The 25,632-nt window shown below is 43.9% G+C and overlaps 1 protein-coding gene and 1 pseudogene across 4 annotated transcripts in view; one reads left to right on the forward strand and one right to left on the reverse strand.

Moving 5' to 3' along the window:
- The window catches only part of SCARB2 (scavenger receptor class B member 2), a 105,739-nt gene that overhangs the window by 54,004 nt on the left and 26,103 nt on the right, over positions 1-25,632 (reverse strand). The window contains exon 1 of one of the 4 annotated variants that reach the window (XM_087434443.1): positions 7,516-7,940. The exons of 1 other annotated variant lie outside the window; for it this stretch is intronic. In XM_087434443.1, the coding sequence (XP_087290569.1) occupies positions 7,516-7,632 (117 nt within the window). In that variant the 5' untranslated portion in view covers positions 7,633-7,940. Of the gene's footprint in view, positions 1-7,515; positions 7,941-25,632 lie in introns of those variants that run through there. 2 more of the 4 variants (XM_087434441.1, XM_004430852.3) reach the window with 2 other exon arrangements.
- LOC101399741 (importin subunit alpha-1 pseudogene) overlaps positions 8,955-25,632 on the forward strand; it is a 39,357-nt pseudogene continuing 22,679 nt past the window's right edge.

The raw sequence follows: 25,632 nt of genomic DNA on the forward strand, positions 1-25,632 counted from the left end.
TTCCATTCATCCAAGCAACATTTACTGACCATCTATTTTATATGACACTGCATTTGGCGATATGGCAAGAAGATGGAAAGCTACACAAGGCAGGACCCCTACCTTCAAAGAGAGCTTTCAGGCTAGCTTTAAATACTAAATTATGTCATATGGATTGAAAATCCCTGGCAGGAATGAGGCTAGAGGGGAATTATCCAGTAATTCCATTATGCAGATGCTAATTTTCTTGTCTAGTTTGATCAGCACACAGGGAAAGACAAGAGACTCACTGAACTCATCACTGATGGCCAACTGTTATCTTCCCCCCTGGACTCACAGGGAAACTAAGAGGACACATAAATGTATAACACACTAAACAAAATCCTGGGGGTTTGAAAACGTTAATAATATGATTTCCAAATTGGTCTCACAGAAATATAACATGGATATTATATTATTCTTTAAATTCTTCTAAAAATCAACATAATTAATTAAATGAAAACTTGATCAGCAGTTCTCAAAGTGTGGTCTGAGGACCCCTGGGGGTTCCCAAGACCCTCTCAGGGGGTCCACAAGGTCAAAACTATTTTCATAATAATACTAAGACATCATTTGCCTTTTTCACTCTCTTCCCTTCATGAGTGTAGAGTGGAGTTTTCTAGAGGCTACACGACCTGTAATGATGTCATTGCTCTGACAGCTGATAGAATATGTGCTTGTGTAGCCTAGTGTTTTAAGAATTTATCAGTTTTAATTTTTAATATTGTAAATATCAATAGATATGACCCACAGAAACAGAAGTTCTTCGGGGTTCTCAATAATTTTTAAGAGTGTAAAAGGGCCTGAGGCCAGAAAGTTTGAATTAGCTTATAAATTCTGTGAGAATAGGGACAGTGTCTCTATCGCATCCATAGCTCTTAGCACACTGCCTCACAAATGGGCCACACTTGGTAAATATTTACTAAATAAATGAATGACTGCCATATATGCCTAAAAATGCTTTTAGATATAGAGAGCAAACACCAAAAGCAGCCTTTGTTTTCCTCAGTTGATTCTGACTAGTTACCAGCTTTGATTAAAAATGGTCCCTTCATTAGTATATCGTGTATATATAGTGTATATCTTGATGATATAGGTCATAAATGCCTAGTAACTTGGCCAACATCCTATGTTTTCATTAATAACCTTATAATCCCACCTGCTGATTCTTCCCTGGGAAACAAGCAAATGTCTGGCAGAACAGATGGCCCCTTTGCTGTGGCCTGACAGAATGAAATCTTGCACTTTATTAAACAAGAAAGCAAAAATGGTTCTCACAGGCAAGAATCTTCCCCTTCTTCCCCCAAAATCTTTCCTTTAATGTAAACTTGCAGAATAATAGTAATTATTAGTAGTAATATCCTCAACTAGAATTATCATCTCTTTTATATGTCAATTATACCTCAGTAAAACTGAAATTAAAAATAAACAGTAAGAACAGAACCACCCCATTTTTGTAAAGTTCACATGTTACTATATATGCATAAACAAAAATGTGGAATAATCAACAATATGTTAACAGTGGTTATCTTTTATTAATTTTTGTTGTATTTGACTTTTTATAATGGCATGTATATCTTTTCTTATCAGAAAAATAAACAAAAATAAAGAATAAAATACAAAGTTTTTTAAAAAAAAACAAGAATTGCCATCTCAAGGAGTAAAGACACGGGTAACATACTCACCATCCAAATCAGCAGTAACGGACTTCATGGTTAGCTCTTTAATCTGGGGGCCCTTCCAAGGGAGTTTGATTCAGCAGGGCTGGTGGGGTCTGTATTTTTTAAATCTTCAGAAGTGATTTGGATGCAGTTCCTGGAGTCTAGGGATGACACTGAGAACTACTGGTTTACTCCCTTGTCTTAGCCATTAATAATGAATGCACTCATGGTCACCATGAATTAGTAAGATGTTGAAAGAAACATAACATGATTTTGAAAAGTGAAACAGGGTCCCTCTCCTCTTGCAGCTTATGGACAGGAGAAAGAGATAGATTTTAATCAAACAATCATACAAATGACTATAAATTTTCAAGTGCTGTAAGTGACAGGAAGGAGTGATACACATTACTATGCACATGTAGAAAACGATTATCCAGAGAGAAGTTGGGGGTGACTTCCCTGAGGAAGGGGTGATATGGCTGGATCTGGAGGAGGGGTAGGAAGTAACCAGAGGAAGAAAACAGAAAAAGCATTCCAGGGAGATGGAGCAACACATGCAAAGACCCTGGTAGGAGGAAGCAAAATGAGAAAAATGCACTGACAGGAGATGACAGGACTCGAGCATAGAGATTCTGTTGTGCTATGAGGCTGGGAAGGCCAGGAAGACCAGTTCATGCAATCCTTTAGGGATATAAAGGTGCCTTATTTTGTTTATCACAAGAAAGGGGACAGTAGTAGCCCAGTTGCATGAATTTTGGAGGGGTAAAATGAGAGTCCAGGAGAGAAGAAAAACAAATGAATGCACTCATGGTCACCATGAATAAGATGTTGAAAGAAACATAATATGATTTTGGTATTACAAGATCACATTTCTAAAAGCCAGGGAGGAGTTGGATACTTTTGCTTAGGAGTTAGAAAATCTTGCAAGGATACTGCCTCTGTTTATAGATCTACAATTTCTGCTTGTGCCGAGCCAATGACATTGCTCTGGGACAAATTTGGAAAGGAGAGACTAAGAGATGAAGCATGTTCCTGGGAGGCTCAGCAGCTGGAGGGTCACACTGGGTTGGGGCTGAGGAAGCCCCAGATGAGTCAACAGCCTGAGCCCAAGGAGTAAAGAGAGAAAGCTGGCTGGCAGGGAAAGCAGAGGAGGGAGCAGGAGACAGAGAGTGCCTGGGTCCTGCTGACTTCCCAGTTTCTACTGTACTCTCACGCGGCCTCACTGTGCTGTGGTTCTTGCCCTCAGATTTCTATAAGCTTCCTCTTCCAGCTTTACAAAAAGAAAAAAATCCTCTTTCCTGAGCTAGCTTGAGTGGGCCTCAGCTCCTTAGAGAGCATTGTTCCTGTTTAATGCCAAGAAGTGCAGGACAGCACGGTATGTGAGGACAGAATTTATTTTCCAAACCAGCAATCTTTGAAAAGAAAAGAGGGTGCTAGCAATTATGCCAGGACAACAGGTATAAATAAACCAGGACTGTCACAGGCAATGGGACGTATGGGTACCCTCAGGATGGGAAACCCATGAATTAGGAGACCCAGCTTGCACGGCTAACCCTACCCCTACCTCTCCATTTGCCTTCATAAGTCACTATGTTTCTCGTGTCATAGAAATATAAAGGCGATTTCATACCCACCATCATCCATTTTAAAACTGAGATAGTCTCAGTTTCTCTGACTGTAAAATAACAGACTAAGTGATGCCTAAGGTTTTTTTTCTTATTCTAAGACTTTATGTCTTCATAACTCCGAAAAGAAGCAACTCAGGAAATGAGGTAGATATGCAAGGAGCCCTTTAAGATTATATAGAGTTGACTGTCTTTACATAAACAACAATGAAGATGTTTTATCAATTTGACTTTAAAGAAGAAGACCCCCACATATTCACCAATCACTGTGATTTGGTTAAATTGTCACTGACTAGATTTTATTTCTTGAGGCATCCATAGAACAGCTCCAAACTTGGCCAGCTGGTACTCGCTTGCCCAGAGCCTTAGGTTCCGGCAAAGGGCAAGTCTATTTGCCCTGCTCTTCCCACTCCTGAGACCTAATGCTATCGGCCTTCCTTGGCCTTGAAAAGGAAGAATGTGAACAGTCTCCTTCCCTCTCACTGGTTCCCTTGCCAGCCCATCTCCTAACTAGCCAGCCCTGACCTTGGCCCGCTCTGCGTCCCCATTTCTGGGAGATGTTCAAGTCTAAGTGCAAATTTAATATCCTGAGCTGCACATTTGCTCTCAAGCAAAGGTCACATGCCTGTCTCATAGAATCTCAGAAACCAGGAGCTGGAAGGAAACTTATCTATTGTATAAGCTTCAATTTCTAGCTGAGAAAAGAATAGCCAGAAACAATAACAAACGTCCACATTCAGGCATTGTGGAAAGGACTGTGCCAGATGCTTTACATCAATCATTTTATTTCACTCTTGCAACAACCCTAAGGTAGGGATTCTTACGACCCCCGTTTTCAGAATGAGGAAACTAAGGTTTCAAGGGGTTCAATAATTTGCCACCTGGCTTGTTCAACTTAATCCAAGTATTTGTTAGTGACAGAAAAGGGAATTTTAACCAAGCTCTGCTGATTCTCAGGACACTGTTCTTTCAACTAAAACAAACAAAGTGAGGCCACAGGCATTTATCATGTACCTCCATGCACAGGCACTGTGCTTGGTACCAGGACAACTAGCGGGGTTACCAAATGAAATGTAACATACAATCCTGCCCTTCCAGGCTCTCTGGAGGAAAAGAGAGTGCTGGGTTTCTGCAAAGCTCTGTCTTCAGGGAGGTCCAAACACTTGACAGAGAAGGCCTGGTTAATGCTCAGAATATCCCTCAGGAAAAGGGTATGGACAGACAAGGGGGAGGCATTACTGGGCTTCTTTTGAAATCGAGAAAATTGAAGCAGAAACAATCACAGGACCCATAGTGAATCATAGTGCCCCAAACAAGGCACTAACCAGTGAAGCCAAGAATGGAACCAAATTGTCTTGGTTCCTTCTACGCCATTCACTGGACAGAATTAAAATCTCCCTTCAGTCACCTCTGTTCACTGCAGGGCTCAAGGACAATTATCACCTGAGGCAAATTCTTCTGATAGGAATTATGTTACTAAGCTTCTCAGAACTAGCCAAAGCTACTCACGTGAATGTCATCCCTTTTCTTTCTTCTCTTTTTAATGGAGACAAGCCAGGGCATGAACAATCTTCAAATGAGAAAACTAAGAACTGGGAGTATCAGAGTGGATTATATTACAACTATATTAAAGTCAAGGTATGAGTGAATTGTTCCATGATAATACTAATGGAAATAAGGATGGTGGCCAAAATTGATCTCCTGTTCCAGGCCTGAGATTGTGCTGAGGGCTTTACACAGACCACCTCACTCAGTCTCACAGTAACACACACAGAGGCAGATCCCGGTTTTGTGTGAAGCTTACACAATGCAAGGAAGCCCTTCCTAAGAAAAAGAAAATTTTGGATACAGAATTAGGTACAGGGTCTTGGAAGGGCCTGTGCAAGTGAAGAGCCCAAAACTTCAGCGTTGTGAGCTTCATGGTAAATGCAGTGCTGTGCCCAAGATAGCTAACATCCTCTCTTTTCCAAGTAATAACACTGAGGCTCAGAGAAGTTAAGTAGCTTGCCTGGAGTCAAAAAGCTTGTAAATGGCAAAGCTAGAATTTGAACATAGTGTGTCTGACTTTAAATCTTATGTATTTTTTCTTTGCTTATGTGGCTTCTAACAAAAATAAAACTGTTATCATTTACAAAACACTAACTATATCCCATGAAAATTACACCCATTTTCCCTAATAATTCTTATAACCTCTCTATTTCCATGAGTCGTTATTATCCCCATTTATAGATGGAGAAACTGAGAATCAAGAAAGGTGAAGTGCCTGGCCCAAGGTCACCCAGCTAGTACATGGTGGGGCCAGGACTCACGCCCAGGAGTGTTGACCTGCAAAGTCCTCACTCTGTCCCACTATCCCAGGCTACCTCCCTACAGGTGATCCAGGAGATCTGAATGATAATGATGGCATGTGTGACCTCTGGTTGACTCACAATACTCCCACCTGTCCACTGAAACTAGCCCTGTCATTGAGTTTCATACACCACATGGTGCAGTGTTCCTTAATGGGACTGGGCAATTCTGAAAGTCCACCTCCCCTGTACTATAATTTATTAGTCAGAGTCCATTTCTCCTGGAGAAAACCACATGGAAGCCAATCACTAAATATCAACGCAAACTCAAGCCCCAGCCAAGCTGCCCTACAGCCACCCCCCTGCCCCCCTTGAAATGGAGGCTCACAGGGCATCTGAGGGCTGGTGAGAGCTGAGGCAACTGGAAAGATCACTCATCTCACAGCGCTCTCCTGAAACAGTCTTTCAAAGCCACACAAGAAAAGTCACATATGGAGCATAATTGGATTGCTGAACTCTAGTCAAGAGTTTACATCCTTAAACAATCTCGCCATGGATTTGCAGGTAGACAGGAGTGGAGAAGGTTCAGTTTAGTCTTTTCCTTAAACATGAGTGCTCAGGGAAAACAACAGTCTTTGAGAGGCTCCGGCAGTCGGCTTCATCTTCCCTTGGCAATGTGAACTTTTAAAAAATTATATTATGCTTTGCCATGACTATTTTTTGTTTTGTTTTGTTTTAAGTTGCCTTTAGCTGCCAGATTTCACGTAATTGATGGCTTTTGGAAACCTCTATTAAAGGGATATGTGCTGCGACCGGGAACGAGACAACTTTACTAACCGGAAGTGCAGTGATCCAGCTGGACCAGGCCGGGGCTTGTTTACCCGGCCAACAGCAAGCGCAAGCCAGGGGGAGAAACTAAGCACGCGGTTACGGGTGCTAACGGAAGGCTGCTCCAGTGATTTTCTTTTTTAAAGGAAAAAGTGATCCCAGTAACTCTCTTTTGTTCCTCTTTCCACACGGATTGGTGGGTGTGGGTGAAAGGGCAGAAGAAACGACCACTGGTGAAGTCAACAATGGAGAAGTCTCTGAAATGACCAGCTCTCTAACTCACCCATCTGGGGGAAGAGACAGATTCAGAGTCTTTTAAGAATCTAAATGTATCTTCGCCTGAAGCGAATGGCTGTTTGAGAAGAGCAAGAATCGGTAGTGAGACAAAGCAACCAGACTGTTGGTACAAGATACCAAGCTGCTAAGTGGGGGGTTAGGGGGTGGGGCCGGGTAAGCACAGACTTTGACGGATTGAAATGTCACCCAGCCCCAAGGCCTAAGAGAGCTACCAACCGCCTTGCCTTGCCCTGCCCGGCCCAGGAAGGCAAGCACACAATAGATCACACACCCACTTCTCACCCCGAGCCCCACACCACTCCAAAGGCCTCAGCAAGCAGCCAACAAACCTGCCTCCTCTGTGGTGTCTTTCACTTAGTTTTGTTTCTTCATGAAGTGGGAGGGAAACGAGTTTGGGCCCAACAGAGATTGGGCCTGGGAGGGGGGAGATGCAAATGATAAAATATAAGTGAAAGCCTTTTTAAAAAGTCTAGATCCACAGTCTTATTTGTTATTATAAAGAGGACAGTCATTTCCATTGCTCTCCATCCTTCTTTAACCCTTCCCGACCAACCCCAAGAAGACAAGGAAGAAAGGAGGGCTCTGGTGGGGAGAGTTCGCCGGGAGCAGACCTTCCCCGCACAAGGTTCAGCAGGGGGAGGGTGGGCTGCAAGCGCCCCCGGCACGCGCGGGCGCGCGCGAGGAAAGACACACACACACACACACACACACACACACACACACACCGCCCCGCCTCACCTTCTCGAAGACACACACACACACACACACACACACACACACACACACGCCCCGCCTCACCTTCTCGATCTTCTGGTCCACGGCCTTCTGGAAGACCCGGGACACCAGCAGCGTGACGCTGGACACCAGCAGGAGCAGGGACAGCGTCCCCACCGTGTAGAAGCAGCACCTGCCCATTCTGCGCGCCGTTCACGGGCCGGGCCGGCGACCCAACAGGCGAGAGGGCGGGGCCGCCGCCGCAGCGCCGGCCGGAAGAGCCGGGATCCTCCGGCGCCCGCGCCCAGCTCCTGGCGTCCGCGGCGCGGCCCGGGCGGTGCGCGCGGCTGCCGGCTCGGCGGCTGGACGAGCGGGGCCCGCGGGGCGCCCGGCTGGCCGGCTGAGGAGTGGAACGAGCCGCTTTGGTTTCGGTTTCCCTGCCGGGGCAGCCGCGGCGCCCGCCTGGCGCAGCTCGGGAGGGAGAGAGGGAGCGCGCAGGGCCGTGACGCCCGCCGGCCGGGCTCGCCGCAGCCCCGGGAGGCAGCAGCCAGCAGCTGCGCGGGGGAGCGGGCGGGGCGGGGGCCGGCTCCGCAGTCATGTGCCCCGGAGCGGCGGTCGCGATTCGGTCCGCGCGAGCCGCGGCCGCTCCCGGCGGTCCCCCAGTGCTTCGGCTCCCTGAGCCGGGCCAGGCCCAGCCGCGCCCCCGCCCCCTCGCCGCAGGCTCCCCCGTTACCCCGGAAAATCGCCCGTCCTCCTTGGCTCATTCACTTACTCACCCCGCAGAAACGTACTGCGGGCCTACCAAGTGCCGAGCTGGGGAGTCAGGATGAACACGACATTGCCGCTGCTCTAGACGGGCTCACAAGTTGGCAGGGACACTGTGACAGCAATTACAGCGCAGTGTAAATAAGTGCTTTCACGAGGTGCGGGCTGAGATCTGTGCCAACCAGCAGATTCTGCCCGGGTGACCTAGGACCCCATAATTGACCTGGGTCTTGGAGGATGTGTAAGTTTGTCATTTTGGGGGTGTGTACAAGGCAGGGAGGAGGCATTTCGAGAAGAAGAAAAAGGTGTGGTAAGACACTTGGGGTGAAAGAGCAAGATTGTAAGAGGGAAGAAGGGAGTTCCTTTTGACTGTAGGTTCAGGGGTGCAGAGTGTGGGTTAGGAGGTGTTGAGGCCCCTTGGGGTCAGACTTGGAAGGGCTCTTTGTATCCCCTGGAAGAGTTGAGACTTTATCCCTCAGCAGTGGGAGTCAGCGAGAAGCTTCAAGCAGGTGACCCTGACGTTGTTCCCATCCGCTTTGCTCACTGTTATGTCCCAGGCACCCAGGCTAGAGCTGGCATAGAGCAGGGACTCAATAAATATTAGTCGAATGAGTGTCAACTATATGCTAGGCCTTGGCTAGGTGCTTACACGTACCCACTTATTTAATACCCACAACAGCCTTGTGAGTAGATGGCTGTCCCAGTCTCCCCAAAGCAGTGCCAGACAGGAGCACTGTGCAAGAAATTTATGAGGGAATATGGACAGGGAGCTGGACCTGGGATGCAGGTATGATCTCTGTGAAGGAGAGAGTCAAGCAAGAAAGGTTAGGTGGAAGGATGCAGCACTAAGAAAGTTCAGCAAGGCTGTAGGAGGTCCTTGAGCCAAATTGGCCTGTCTCAGGAGTCCAGCATCTCCTTGGAATAGGCCTCTTATGCTTAGTCATGGACCAGGAGCAGCCCTAGGACCTGGCTTCTGCACCAAGCTGGGGATGAATATCAGAGGATAGATTTCAGAGCTCCAGCAGCTGGGACAGGGCCATTGGTCAGTTATGCTCTGCACTAGAAGATCTGAGAAGTTCATTTTCTTGGCCACTATAGTAGTAGTATTGCCATGTTATACACAAGGAAACCATGAATCCGAGAGGTAAGTAACCTAACAAGTTCACCCAGTTGCTGATAGTGGATCCCGCCTGGACCAGAATGCAGGCCTGATGACCTCTAAAGCCCTCACTTTTTCTACCCTGTGCATTGCTGCCTCCCAGCTGCCATCAGTGAGAATCTGGGGACAGGGAGTTCAGCTGGGAGACTTTGGTAAGGACTTGGTGAGATGCTGTGATGTATTAAAAATGGTGGCAGAGTGACATCAGCATCATGGCGGAATGAGCTTTCCCGTAAACTCTTCCCCCGATAAGATACAACAAAAGGGACAGTCACAGACCAACAATGGACTCCTAGACAGCAAAAAGGAAGATCGGAAAGATCCACACTGCCACACATCTGAGAGTGGACGTGCTGGGGCCCCTGGAGGAAGTGGGGAGAGGTAAGGAGAACTCCTCTCCCTCCCCATCAGATCAGCAATCCGGGTCCCCGCGGCTCCCAGAGAGGGAGGGGCAGCCCTCTGCAGGGAAACCGTAGCTCTTCAGGCTCTCTCAGCCAGTGGGAAACTCCCACACAGAGGACTCAGAACTGCTGCAGGGGTGCCATCAACATCTGAGCACTCCAGGAGAGCAGATAATGGAGGGGCGAGCGAGAAACCCCCCACGCCAGGGACCCAGTGGGCAAAAGACAGAGCTCCCCACCCCCCACCCCACATGCCCAACACTGCAGCTCAGCCGACCAGACCAGGCAGAGCAGCCCAACTGATCCCAGCGAGCAGCCGGGGCAGAGCACAGGGGGCTCAGATTACACAGCTTTTAACCACCACACGGTGGCGGCAGGTGAAAACTGCAACCAGATACTTCCAGGATGAGGAAAAACAAAGCGAATACAGGAACCACGATGCAAAGGTACATGAAATCACCAGACCAGAAGGAAAATGACAAGCACCCAGAAACCAACCCTGAAGGCACAGAAATCCATAACCTAAATGACAGAGATTTCAAAATAGCTATCATAAAAAAACTCAATGAAATACAAGATGACACAGAGAAACAATTCAATGAGATAAGGAGTTTCCTCACAAAAGAGATTGAAATCATAAAGAAAAACCAGTCAGTACTGATGGAGATGAAGAACACAATGGAGGAGATAAAGGAGTGGAATCTTTAAAGAACAGAGCTGACATTATGGAGGAAAGAATTAGCATTATAGAGGATAGGAATACAGATATGCTCCAGATGGAGGAGGAGAGAGAACTAAGACTAAAAAGAAATGAAGAAAGTCTCCGAGAAATATCTGACTCTATTAGGAAATATAACATAAGAATTATAGGTATTCCTGAGGGAGAAGAGAAGGAAAAAGGAACAGAGAGCCTATTCAAGGAAATAATAGCTGAGAACTTCCCAAATCTGGGGAGGGAGCAGGAAATACCAGTAAGTGAAGCCAATAGGTTGCCTAAATACGTCAACAGGCAAAGACCCACTCCACGGCATATAGTGGTAAGGCTGGCTAAAGTCAATGACGAAGAAACAATATTAAGGGCAGCTAGACAAAAACAAAAAATAATGTACAAAGGAAGTCCCATCAGGCTCTCAGCGGATTTCTCAACAGAAACTTTACAGGCTAGAAGAGACTGGAATGATATATTCAAAATACTGAAAGACAAAAACTTTCAGCCAAGAATACTCTATCCAGCAAAAATATCCTTCAAATATGATGGAGAAATAGTAATTTTCCCAGATAAACAAAAGCTAAGAGAGTTCATGGCCATGAGACCCCTACTACAGGAAATACTCAAGAAGGCCCTCAGGCCTGAAAAAAAGAAGAGAAAGGGAATACAAAGCTTGGAGCAAGGAGAATAATAGGTAGACAAGATCAGAAAAATAGTAGATCTTTACCAGAATAGGTTAGCAACCACTTAAATACCAAAATCAAAGATCAAAGGAAGGAAATCATCAAAAATAAATATAACCTCATCACTGTAAACACACCCACAACACAAGATAGAATAAGTTGTAACAAGAATGACTTAGAAGGGGAAGAGGAAAGAGATTGATTTGCCTTAGTTTAAGGAAATAAAAGGCCATCAGATAATGGACTATCTCAAACACAAGATTTTTTATACAAACCTCAAGGTAACCACTAAACAAATAATCAAAACAAAACCACATATGATAAACAAAGAGAAAACTGGAAGAGTCATAAGACAGAACAACCAAACTGAATTGGCAGTCTGAAACAAATGGGACAAGAAACAAAGGAAATGCAAAAGAACTGTAAAATAAGTGACAAAACAGCAACATCAAGCCCTCATATATCAATAATTACCCCAAATGTAAATGGATTGAACTCTCCAATCAAAAGATACAGAGTGGCAGCATGGATTAAAAAGCAGGACCCAACAATATGCTGCCTCCAGGAAACACATCTCAGCTCTAAAGACAAGCGCAGGCTCAGAGTGAAAGGATAGAATAAAATACTCCAAGCTAATGGCAAACAAAAGAAAGCAGGTGTTGCCATACTCATATCAGACAAAGTAGACTTCAACATAAAAGAGGTTAAGAGAGACAAAGAAGAGAAATATATAATGATAAAAGGGACACTCTACCAAGAAGACATATCAATTATAAATATATATGCACCCAACATAGGAGCACCAAAGTACATAAAGCAACTATTAACAAACCTAAAAGGAGATATTAACAACAACACAATAATAGTAGGGGATCTTAATACCCCACTTACACCAATGGATAGATTATCCAGACAAAAAGTCAATAAAGAAACAGTCGACTTAAATGAAAAACTGGACGAGATGGACCTAGTAGACATATACAGAGCACTCCATCCAAAAATAGCTGACTACACATTCTTCTCAAGCGCGCATGGAACATTCTCAAGGATAGACCATATGTTGGGAAGCAAAGCAAGCCTCAATAAATTTAAGAAGATTGAAATCATAACAAGCATCTTTTCAGACCATAGTGCTATGAAACCGGAAATCAACTAGGAGAAAAAAACTGAGAAAGCCACAAAGTTGTGGAGATTAAACAACATGCTACTGAACAACCAATGGATCATTGATGAAACTAAAGGAGAAATCAAAAAATATCTGGAAACAAACAAAATGAAAATATGCCATACCAAATCATATGGGATGCAGCAAAAGCGGTCCTGAGAGGGAAATTCATAGCAATACAAGCCCACCTTAACAAACAAGGAAAAGCCCAAATAAGCAACCTTAAATTACACCTAACAGAACTAGAAAAGGAAGAACAAACAAAGCCCAAAGTCAGCAGAAGGAGAGAAATAATAAAAATCAGAGCAGAAATAAGTGAAATTGAGACCAAAAAAACAGTAGAAAGGATTAATGAAACAAAGAGTTGGTTCTTTGAGAAGATAAACAAAATTAACAAACCCTTAGCCAGGCTTACTAAGAAAAAAAGAGAAAACGCTCAAATAAATAAAATTAGAAATGAAAGAGGAGAAATTACAATGGATACCACGGAAATACAAAGGATTATAAGAGAATACTATGAGAAATTATATGCCAACAAATTGGACAATCTAGAAGAAATGGATAAATTCTTAAACTCATACAACCTCGCAAAACTGAACCAAGAAGGAATGGAGAATCTGAATAGACCAATCACAAGTAAAGAGATTGAAATAGTAATCAAAAACCTCCCAAAAAATAAAAGTCCAGGACCAGATGGCTTCTCCAGTGAATTTTACCAAACATTCAAAGAAGATTTAATAGCCATCCTTCTCAAACTATTCCAAAAAATAGAGGAAGATGGAACACTTCCTAACTCATTCTATGAGGCCAACATCACCCTGATACCAAAGCCAGACAAAGACAATACAAAGAAGGAAAATTACAGGCAAATATTGCTGACGAACATAGATGCAAAAATCCTCAACAAAATATTGGCAAAGCGAGTACAGCAATACATTAAAAAGATCATACACCATGATCAAGTGGGATTTATACCAGGGACGCAGGGATGGTTCAACATCCACAAATCAATCAACGTGATACACCACATCAACAAAACAAAGAATAAAAACCACATGGTCATCTCAACAGATGCAGAGAAGGCATTTGACAAGATATAACATCCATTTATGATAAAAACTCTCAACAAAATGGGTATAGAAGGAAAATACCTCAACATAATAAAGCTTATTTGTGACAAACCCACAGCCAACATCATACTCAACAGGGAAAGACTGAAAGCCACTCCTCCGAGAACAGGAACAAGACAAGTCTGCCCACTCTCACCACTCTTATTCAACATAGTACTGGAGGTTTTGGCCAGAGCAATTAGGCAAGAAAAAGGAATAAAAGGAATCCAAATAGGCAACGAAGAAGTGAAACTCTCACTATTTGCAGATGACATGATTTTATATGTAGAAAACCCTAAAGAATCCATTGGAAAACTATTAGAAATAATGAACAACTACAGCAAAGTCGCAGGGTACAAAATCAGTTGCATTTCTGTATGCTAATAACGAACTAACAGAAAAAGAGCTCAAAAAGATAATACCATTTACAATTGCATCGAAAAGAATAAAATATCTAGGAACAAATCTTACCAAGGAGATGAAAGACCTATACAATGAAAACTACAAGACATTATTGAAAGAAATTGATGATGACATAAAGAAATGGAAAGACGTCCCATGGATTGGAAGAATAAACCTAGTTAAAATGTCTATATTACCTAAAGCAATCTACAGATTCAATGCAATCCCAATCAGAATCCCAAGGACATTCTTCACGGAAATAGAAAAAAGAATACTAAAATTTATATGGGGCAACAAAAGACTGCGAATAGCTTAAGCAATCCTAAAAAAAAACAACAAAACTGGAGGCATCACAATCTCTGACTTCAAAACATACTACAAAGCAGTAGTAATCAAAACAGCATGGTACTGGTACAAAAACAGACACACAGATCAATGGAACAGAATTGAAAGCCCAGAAATAAAACCACACATATACGGACAGCTAATTTTCAACAAAGGAGCTAAGAACATACAATGGAGGAAGGAAAGTCTCTTCAATAAATGGTGTTGGGAAAACTGGACAGCTACATGCAAAAGAATGAAAGTGGACCATCTGCTATCGCCATTCACAAAAATTGACTCAAAATGGATCAAAGACCTGAAGGTGAGACCTGAAACTATAAAACTCATAGAAAAAAATATAGGCAACACACAGTTTGACATTGGTCATAAAGGAATCTTTTCTGATGCTATGCCTACCCAGTCTAGGGAAACTAAAGAAAAAATAAGCAAGTGGGACTTTATCAGATTAAAGAGCTTCTACAAGACAAATGAAACCAGAATCAAAATGAATAGACAACCCACCAGCCGGGAGAAAATATTTGTAAAACATATATCTGACAAGGGGTTAATCTCCATAATATATAAAGAACTCACACAACTGAACAACCAAAAAAACAAACAACCCAGTCAAAAAATGGGCAGAGGAAATGAACAGACACTTCTCCAAAGAAGATATACAGATGGCCAATAGGCACATGAAAAGATGTTCAACATCACTAATCATCAGGGAAATGCAAATCAAAACAACACTAAGATATCACCTCATGCCCGTTAGAATGGCTATAATCACCAAGACAAAAAACAACAAATGTTGGAGAGGATGTGCAGAAACGGGAACCCTCATACACAGCTGGTGGGAATGCAAACTGGTACAGACTCTATGGAAAACAGAATGGAGATTCCTCAAAAAATTAAAAATAGAAATACCCTATGATCCAGCTATCCCACTACTGGGAATCTATCCAACAAACCGGAAATCAACAATCCAAAGAGGCTTATGCACCCCTATGTTCATTGCAGCATTATTCACTATAGCCAAGAAGTGGAAGCAACCCAAGTGTCCCTCAACTGATGATTGGATCAAGAAGATGTGGTATACATATACAATGGAATACTACTCAGCCATAAAAAAGACAAAATCATCCCATTTGCAACAACATGGATGGACCTGGAGGGTATTATGTTAAGTGAAATAAGCTAGAAAGAGAAAGACAAACATCATATGGTCTCACTCATATGTGGAATATAAACCAACACATGGACAGAGAAAACTGTATTGTGGTTACCAGGGGCAGTGGGGGTGGGGGGTGGGCACAAGGGGTGAAGGGAGACATGTATATGGTGATGGACAAACAAAAATGTACAACCCAAAATTTCACAATGTTATAAACTATTAAAACATCAGTTAAAAAAAAATGGTGGCGGGCCGGCCGGGTGGCGCAAGCGGTTGGGTGCGCGTGCTCCACTGCTGTGGCCTGGGGTTCACCGGTTCGGATCCCGGGCGTGCAACAGTGCACCGCTTGTCGGGCCATGCTGTGGCAGTGTCCCATATAGACTGGAGGAGGATGGGCACGGATGTTAGCCCAGGGCCACTCTTCCTCAGCAGAAAGAGGAGGATTGGCAGATGTTGGCTCAGGGCCGATCTTCCTCACACAAAAAAAATTTCAAAAATTAAAAGTTAAAAAAAAATTGTGGCAAATTCTTTGACACTTCTTCTACTGAGAGGTGGGGTCTATAACTTTTCTCTTTGAATTTGGGCTGATGGATTTAGTGATTTGTTAAACCAATAGAATATGGTGGAAATCACCATACACTGGAACTTCTGAAACAAGATCATAAACGCCTTGCAACTTCTGCTGGACCTCCAGTTGTTGCTCTTGGAGGCCTGAGGCTTCACCAAGTCCAGCTACCCTGAGACCTGCATGCTGGAGAGAACATGGGAGAGACGGCAGGGTGATGTCCTGAGCCTGCAGGAAGAGAGATGCCCTGCCGACGCCCTGCTGTCCCCAGCCATTTGAGTCATGGGCCCAGACCTATGCAGCAGAGTGGTCCCTGCCTTCCCCGGCCTGAAATGCAGCATAAAGGATTCCTGTCGTCCCTAAGCCACCCAGTTTTGGTATAGTGTGTTACTCAGCTTTAGCTAACTGGAGCAAATGGTGAGGGCAGGACTGAGCCTGGGACATCAGCAGTGATAGTGGCTGCCCACTCCCAGCTCTACCCAGCTGCAGCTACCGCAAGTCTTTGGGCAGCAGCCCCAGAAACCAGGCCTGGGTAGGATCTGGAATGATGCAACTCCTCCAAGCCTCGTGGCCACGGTACCTGGGTGGTCCCCGGTCCTTACGTGCCCACAACCGGCAGCCTTCCCCTACCCCGAGTCCTGCCGTGGTCATGGTCCGCTCTGCCTTCATCTCTGCCTTAGATTCCAGCTGGCTACCTTAGCTCTGCCCTGTGTCCCAATTTGCTTAAGGGGCCGCACTAGCCCACTTACTCTCTTGTCCCCGTCCTAGGCATTGGTTAGGGTCCTCTGCAGTTTGTGTGTGTCCTCTCCTTTGTTAACTAAAAAAAAGATTTGGCAACCTGCCTGGCTGACACCCAGTGGTCCATGCTCAAATTGGTCTCCCTTCCCCCCATCTGTTTTTAATCTGAGACCAGAAAATCTGAGACTAGATTTTCTGTTTGCTGGCTCCATTTCTTTTTTTTTTTCTTTTTTTTTTTTTTTTGCTGAGGAAGATTCTCCCTGAGCTAACATCTGTTGCCACTCTTCCTCTTTTTGTATGTGGGCCACCGCCACAGCATGGCCACCGACAGGCGAGTGGTGTAGGTCAATGCCTGGGAACTGAACCCAGGTGCCAAAGCAGAGCACTCTGAACTTAACCACTAGGCCACTGGGGCTGGCCCTGGCTCTGTTCTTGAGAGAACTCTAACTCCATAGTTACCTGCCCACTCCAGCCCTGGGCCACCGATCCCAGTGCTCTCTTCCTTCTTGTTCACTGAGGTCCATTTTTGCCTCTTGTCTGGGCCACTAGGGGAGTAACAGACTATGGAGATGGAGAGATGGATTCAGACTTGCTAAACTCATCTCGGTGTGGGGAGTTTATGAACAAGGGTTTCCAAGTCAGTTGCCCTCAGTTTACCTTCCCTTTGAGGCTCTCACTTGGGCAAGACCACTCTGTTGTTTCCACTATGTCAGGCGGTTGGTAAGCTGATTCTCCTTTAAAACTCTGGTCCGACTGGACAAAAACCTCTTTCTTGGTTCCTCTTAGCACAGCTGACCAGACTAGCATTTTAAAAATGTACTAAACACAAAGAGAAAACAAAAGGGACCTAATTACAGAAAACATAAACAGCTTTAAAAGAAAAAAAAGACCTCATGTTCCCAAAATAGCGGTCTGGGCTCCCACAGTAATTTCGGTCATATCATAAAGAGCTGACACAACTTTGGAGCACCTGGCCTGGTTGTCTTTCTGCTCAGTTCCATCTTCTTCTCCATCCCATGGCAGCTACTGACAGGGACTTTGCCCCTGTTGTCCCAAAGCCCCAGAATTCTCATACAAGCTTCCCAAAGCCCCGTGGGACCTCCTCCTCATTTCCAATCTATAGGACTTGTCACCTCCACTGCTAATTGGCATTATTAAGTCTGTTTGTGTGCCGTAGAACCAACTCACCTATAGGTGAAACTCCACCTCTACACACAGGGCGTGGCTGCTACATGGTAGGTACACAGAAGGATAACCCCCTGTCCCGCTCAAGAGGGTCAACCAGTGTAGGAGCTGCTACTGGTTAGATCGGGAGACTGACGCCCTGGCAGGGAGACAATCAGGAATTTTCCCAGTCACCTCTCTATACCTAAAATCAGAAGAACAAGAACTTGAGAAGAACAAGTGCACTTAGGAATGAATGACTGTTGGTGCCTGTTGCAAATTACACAATCATTCAGGACTCAGAAAGAGAAGAACTTCCTTCACAGGCTCTAAGACTGGCTCCAGGGCCACAGCCTCTAAGTCAGGGGGAAGCAAGAAGGGCTCTTTGGGCCCCACCCTAGATTTAGAATATTGATATTATCCTCAAAGGAAGTTAATCATATAGTCGGTGTGTACTTTTTTGTTAAAAGTGTTAATGTGTTAAATGTAAACATTTAAAATACACCACAATTTTTACAACCCTTTATGGGAGATAATCTCCAAATGTCACTGTCAACAACTCTTCCTTTCTTTGTAGGTTCCTGGCTCCTGAAATCCAAGGTGGAGTTTATTCCTCTCCCCTTAAACCTGGGCTGGCCTTGTGCCCTGCCTCGACCAATAGAATGTGATGGAACCGATAGTGGCTAGTTCTAGGTCTAGGTCTTAAGGGGCCTGGCAGCTCCTTCCTTTACCTTCTTGGGATCCAGCTGCCATATTAGAAGCTCGGATTAGACCACTGGGGGATGAGAGGCCATCAGGATGCCACAGCCCATCCAACCTCCCAGGCGAGGACAGCCGTATGCCACATAGAACAGAGATGATGAGCTGTCCCTGTGAGCCCTGCCCAAATTGCGGGATTGAGAGCAGATGCCTGGCTGTGTATTAACCTACTAAGCTTTGGGGTGGTTTCTTACACCATGATGGATAACTAAAACACCATGTTTTGCTATTTATAATTATTTTAGTATTCCAAGAGCCTAAAAAGAATAGAGTAGCCCTAGGCCTTGCTTACTTTGTGATAGGCCCAGCTATAAAAGGTTTCTAAAACTCTTGGCTTTCTTACTATTATTTGAAGGTGATCTGTAAAATGTACCGTCACACCCTAGTGATTTGATATTAGTTATTTCTCAATATTTGTGGAGCACCCTTATCCCCGAGCAATGCAGGATCCTTAAGAAAGAATTTCTGTACTCTTCTCATCTTTCCTTATCCATCACCCCAAACTTCTGACATTTACAGGACTTCTTTATGAGACAAGTTACAGCTCCCAGGGTTAGAGCTTCTTTTCCATGGACTGCATGATATCTCACTCACAGCATGCCAGAGCGGAGGGAACCTGTGAAGCTGTCCATGGCCCTGTCTGCTGCCTCCTCCAACCAAGAAACCCTATGGCTTCCCCGTTATCATCTTTGTACTCTAAGCGAGGGGAATCTTTCCTAGTTTGTTTGAATTTGGTTTTGGTTTTCTTCCGCTTGGGGTTGTGGGAAAATAAGAATCCCCTTCTTCAAATTTTTGTTCCTCTAAAGATGCAGAGCTTTTGAAACCCAACAACTAGGAAGAGACAACCTATTTGCCTTGTTCCCTTCCTTCCCCTGAAGCCACAGCATAATCTCTTCTAACTGGTAGAATATAGGCGTTGCAGGGAGGCAGAGGAGAAAAGAAACAGTGGGCAACAATGTTATCTGCTGCTTGCACATGTGCCAAGCATGGTGCTAGACATTGGACTTGCATTACTTCATTTAACCCTCACAATGCCATGTGAAGTAGATACTCTATAGTATGAGGAAACTGAGGCACAGAGAGGTTGACAAAGCAGTTCAAAGTCACATGGCCAGTAAGAAGCAAAGCTAGTACTGAAACCCAAGTCCCTCAGACACTTAAGCTGGGCTCTTAGCCAGGTAACCACTGCTTGGGATGTGTAGCCTTGTGTTTTCTGAGAGCAAAGGAAAAGCAGTAAAAATTGATGGGAAAGCTGTGGCAGTACCAACATTCTCAGTGACATGGCAACCAGGAGGGGCAGTGGGGTTGGCATTCATTGTGTGAGAGAGAGAATACCTTCTGCCTGCCTGGACTTGATGTTGGACGAGAATGGCAAGCAGGAACGAGTTTCAGCTTCCCTTCAGCCTCAAGGTGGCTAAAAATACAATTTCTAATGTATGCTCTGAAGTGAAAAGTATTCTAATCTGTTCTCACTTGAGGTGATTTGATGGTATTTTCTAGAAGCAAATGAAGCTTGGGCTGTGTGTTTAGACAGCCATTTAAATCAGTGTGACAAAGCCAGCATATTGAAATATCAGGGCTATCTGATTCCTGCAGGTTATGAAATCAGAGCTAAATAAACAATGCAAGAGTTTACAGTTATTCTTTAATGATTTATTCCAGGGGTAAAGTTGTTTCAAATGAGTTAGTCACATTTACTCAGTATTTATCTCTGAGGGGGAGAAAGGGGCAATGGGGAGTGAAGAGGAGACTGCCTGAGGGTCAGGGCAGTCCATGGCAGCCCTGAGTGGTGGGGAGGAAGTATTTGGCTGGTGATGGGAGTTGGGGGACCGCTGTAAGGGTTGGGGGGGCGGCGATTAAGGTATTAGACTATGGAAAGGGTAAGAACTCTAACCTAGTGCCCACCACACTGGCCGCATCCCCTGAACCTCTTTGAGACTATTACCCAGAAGCCTCCTGTATGGATCCAACTTCACTGATGATTGTTATTCTGTTAACTTTACAGCTGCTGGTTTAGAAACATTTCCAGTTCTCTGATAACCAACAAACACTATCTGTTTTTAGCCTCAACTGAAGAATGTTTCAGAATATTCGTGACTGGTGATTGCTTTAACTGCATCACCAGCTATCTTGAGCAGCACTGTTTTCTTGCATTTCTAATTAAAACAGAGGAGACAAAGATACCATCGTGGTTCTGCAAAAAGTTAAACATAGACTTACCATAAGTTCTAGAAATTCCGCTTCTAGGTACATACCCAAAAGAATTGAAAACAGGTACTCAAACAAATATTTGTGCACAAATGTTCATAGCAATACTATTCACAGTAGCCCAAGCTGGAAACAACCCAAATGTCCTTCAGCCAATGAATAGATAAACACAATGTGGTAGATACGTGCAATGGAATATCATTCAGCCATAGAAAGGAGTGAAGTACTGATACATGCTATGGCGTGGATGAATCTTATAAATAGTGTGGTAAGTGAAAGAAGACAGACACAAAAAGTCACATATTGTATGACTCCATTTATGTGAAATATCCAGAATAAGTAAATCCTTAGAGACAGAAAACAGATTGTTGGTTGCCAGGAATGGGAGTAGGAGAGAATAAAGAGTAACTGCTTAATGGGTATGGGGTTTTCTTTTGGGGTGATGAAAAGTTTTGGAACTAGATAGAGATGGTGGTTGTACGACAATGTGATTATACTAATGCCACTGAATCGTGCACTTTAAAATGCTTAGTTTTGTGTTATGTAATTTTTACTTCAATAAAAAATATAAATTACAGAGGAATTTTATAAGAAGATGGAAGATTATAAGAAGGGGATGTGTAGAAATCAAATACTTGCAAAGATTTTTTTATTTCTCATATACTGTTTCTGATTTGAGTGATATTCACTCTTAGAATATGATCTTTTGAAAATTCAGTGATGGTAAGAGAATTCTAGAAAGTTCTAGTACCTTTTTCCCCAGGGAGAAAATAAAAGGGATAACCAGTCATAGGTACATTCTCTGTTATATAAGAAGCAGGATTGTCCAAGAATGGCTCTGGGTGTTCACCAGGGGTCATCTGGGACCCCAGGGGCTCCCTCATCCTCTCAGCAGAGACAGCACCCACATTCAGCTTCCCATAGGACTGGCAGCTTCCTCTCAGCCTTCCTTGCTTCCCTAGGGGGGGCTGTATATCCCACAGGCCCCAGAGTTCCCAGGTGCAGGGCAGCTGGCATTCCTAATCAACTCCTATAAAGAGTCAGCGTCCTGAGCCAGCCCTGATGGCCTAGCAGTTAAAGTTTGGTGCACCCTGCTTTGGTGGCCTGGGTTCAGTTCCTGGGCACAGAACCACACCACTCGTCTGTCAGTAGCCATGCTGTGACGGTGGCTCACATGGAAGAACTAGAAGGACTTACAACTAGAAAATACAACTACGTACTGGGGTTTTGGGGAGAAAAAAAATGGGAAAGAGAGGAAGATTGGCAATAGATGTTTGCTCAGAGGGAATCTTTCCCAGGGGAAAAAAAGTCAACATCCCAAATCCAGACTGCCTGGCACCAAGCAATCTGTTTATTCCCTTACAAACAAGGCCACTTTCTCACACTTGTCCTACGGGAAGGGAGATCCACTATGCCGGGGTTTGGGGGCTGGGGAGAAGCTTTCTCCTCTAGAACAGAACCCACACACTATCCAGCAGCCTTGACCTTGGTGTTATGAGTTTTCATTTTCACAAGTAAAGCCTATTCCTTAACCTAAGCTGGGTAACATTGTGGAATTACTCCCAAACTTTTTTTTTCTTTTGTGAGAAGGTTGTCCCTGAACTAACATCTGTGCCCATCTTCCTCTATTTTGTATGCGGGACACTGCCACAGCATGGCTTGATGAGCAGTGTGTAGGTCCGTGCCCAGGATCTGAACCCACAAACCCCAGGCCACTGAAGCAGAGCATGCAAACTTAACCACTACACCACTGGGGCAGCCCCTAGTCTCAAAATTTTTTAACAATAGATGACAACCCTGAAGGGATCTACCTGGCATACTAATATATTTGTGTGAAACCTGTCAACGCAAATAATCCATAATCAATCTATAAATCAAAATTGGGGTGAGTTTATTATGAGCCCGTTTGAGGACTATAGCCCGAGAGAACTTTTCCATCGAGGAAGGAAGCTCTCTGATGAAGTGGGGTGTGCAGAGTAGTTATCTACCATCTTGGAACAAAGAGCATACATCACATATGACAGGACTATCTCTTTTACCGCTGTCACGAGATGCTTTGCTAGCACAACAGGCCATGGTCACAAGGTCAGCACAGCAAGGTGGTGGTCAGCATGTTGGTAATTAATCTGTAGTTTCTGGGAAGATATGCTTATCCTTAAAGAAATGCTGATATGGAGTGGCAACATCTCTATCTTTAAGGGCGTCATTCTTGGCTACAGGACATTGTAAATGTTTAAAGCAGATGTACAATGCATGCTCAACAGGCCACATCAGGCCTTTCTGGAAAAACAAGTTCAGGCCAAATTAGTTTTAAACCTCATATACTCTAATATATCCTATTGCTTTTCCTTTATTCATCAAACCTAAAAAAGAACTTGTGCGTTTAAGAATGAGGGTCCTCGGCTATTATCAAAAAACAAAAAATGACAAATGTTGGTGAGGAAATGGAGAAAAGGGAACCCTTATGCACTGTTGGTGAGAATGTAAATTGGTGTAGCCACTATGGAAGACAGTACAGAGTTTCTCCAAAAAACTAAAAATGGAACTACCATATGATCCAGGATTTCCACTTCTGGGTATTTATCCAAAAGAATTGAAGTCAAGATCTTGAAGAGATCTGCACTCCTGTGTTCATTGCAGCATTACTCACAATAGCCATGACATGTATTCTAAATAATCATCAATGGCTGAATAGATAACGAAAATGTGGTACCTATATACACAATGGGTATAAGATTATTCAGCCTTAAAAAAAAGGAAATCATGACATCTGAGACAACATGAATGGACCTAGAGAGCATACGCTAAGTAAAATAAGCCACTCACAAAAGGACAAATACTACTTGATACCACTTATACGAGGAATCTAAAATTGTCAAACTCAGAAGCAGAGAGTAGAATGGTGGTTGCCAGGAGCTGTGGGGAAGTGGAAACAGGGAGGTATAAGCCAAAGGGTACAAAGTTTCAGTTATGCAAGATGAATAAGTCCTAGAGATCTACTGTACAGCACAGAGCCTATAGTTAACAATGCTGTATTGTATTCTTAAACATTTGCTAAGGGGGTAGATCTTATGTTAAGTGTTCTCATCACACACATACAAAATAATGAAGGTAGGAGGAAACTTTTGGAGAGAATGGATATGTTTATGGCACAGATCATGGTAATCGTGTGTGTATACTTATCTCCAAACTGATCAAGTTGTATATATTAAAGATGTACAGGTATTTGTACATCAATCGTACCTCAATAAAGTAGTTTAAAAAAAAAAGAATGAGCGTCCCAGGCAAATATAAGGCCAGAGTTCTACATAGAACTTCAGCAGGCTGTGCAGGCCCCATCCTTTACTTGAAATAAAATTTTAACATTAGATGGTACAAAATATTACTTTTTAAATTCAGTCCCCAGTCCTTCCAAACAGCATCCACCTTGTGGACCTCTGGGGATCGTCTCTCTGACCATCTCCATAGTTTTTCCTTTCCCCCTGCCCTCTAATCTGGGTGTGTCCTGGAGGGGCCTCTCAAAACCTGTGCAATCACCAGATCCTCCAGGGGGTCTACAGCATAAACCCATCCTTTTCTTGCTAATGTTGAAAGACTCACTCTCTTCCTCTAATCTCTTTCTACTCAAAGTGTGATCTCAGCACAGGCAGCATCAGGACCACCTGGAAGAGCTTGTTAGAAACAGAGAATCTCAGGCCCCAATCTGGACCAAGTGAACCAAAATTTGCATTTGAACCAGAACCACCAATAATCCATGTGCATATTAAAGTGTGAGGAGGACAGCAGGCCAGACCAGAATCCTTCAGGGCTGGGTCATGGTCGTGCTTTTTTAGAACCTTCTTCCAATGGACCTCAGAACTGGTATTTGCACTCTCCACTCCCACCCCGGGCCCCACAAGCAGAACTGTGTCCCTGGTCCACTGCCCATTCCCAGGGTCTCTCTCACAGCTGATGATTAGTATTTCCTAGAACATTCAGGCCTGATCTTTGAACAACTGGCCCTGTCCCTGAGAGGTGTATAACTCAGTCATGCCCTGTCTTCCAGGTTCTGTTGATGTTGGGAGAATGTAACTAAAAACAAAATCTCCTGCTGACCCAGGAAGCCTCTCCACAAAAGGAGAAGAGAAAGAAAACAGTTTTATTATTGAATAAGCATTGAACCAGAAGGTGATGTGCAGCACAGAAAATCTGCTTAAGAGATGGCAAAGACAGAAAAAATCTCACCCTCTTATATATCCAGGCAGAAACAACCTATTCCATACATGCTCCCAAGATGAACCATAACTAGTCCTCAAGTAAGAGGACCTGACAGCACCGTTTGTCACATATCGTTCATCCTAAATTCGCTTGCTAATTGGGTGGCCATCTTAGCAAGTGCCTTTATCTAAAGGAAAAGTAAAACTTCTTGTATCTCTAGGACAGGAGGTAGTTTTACAACTTGGAGCCAGGGACCTGCTCCTATTTCCCCACAGAAACTGGGGTAGAGGGATGCTATCCTTCTTGATGATGATATATCAAAGAGATGGCTCCCAGGTCCTTGAGAAAGACATTCCTGGGTTTTAAAGGTGGTAAGAGACTTATTTAGCTTTGAAAAAGATTTACATACATCTCAAAGAGGCGGAGAGTTTTCTAAAGTCAATGTTCTAAGAAAAGCAGGGGAGGAGTCTCTTTCATTATTGCACCAGGGAAAATTCATTTTTTCTCCATTTGTATTTACCCTTACAATGAACATCACTCCTCCCCCAGTACACTGTGAAGCTACCCGCCCTGCCCGGAGGCTAGTTTGACAAAGTAGCCTTAGAGGCAGCAGTAGAATCCAAGGGAAGGAACAGCAGGTGAGCTGGGAGAAAGCAGATGGTACAAACAGGTCGGTCTG

This window comes from Ceratotherium simum, chromosome 8 (assembly GCF_057802395.1).
Source record: "Ceratotherium simum simum isolate JZ-2026a chromosome 8, ASM5780239v1, whole genome shotgun sequence".
Lineage (NCBI taxonomy): Eukaryota > Metazoa > Chordata > Mammalia > Perissodactyla > Rhinocerotidae > Ceratotherium > Ceratotherium simum.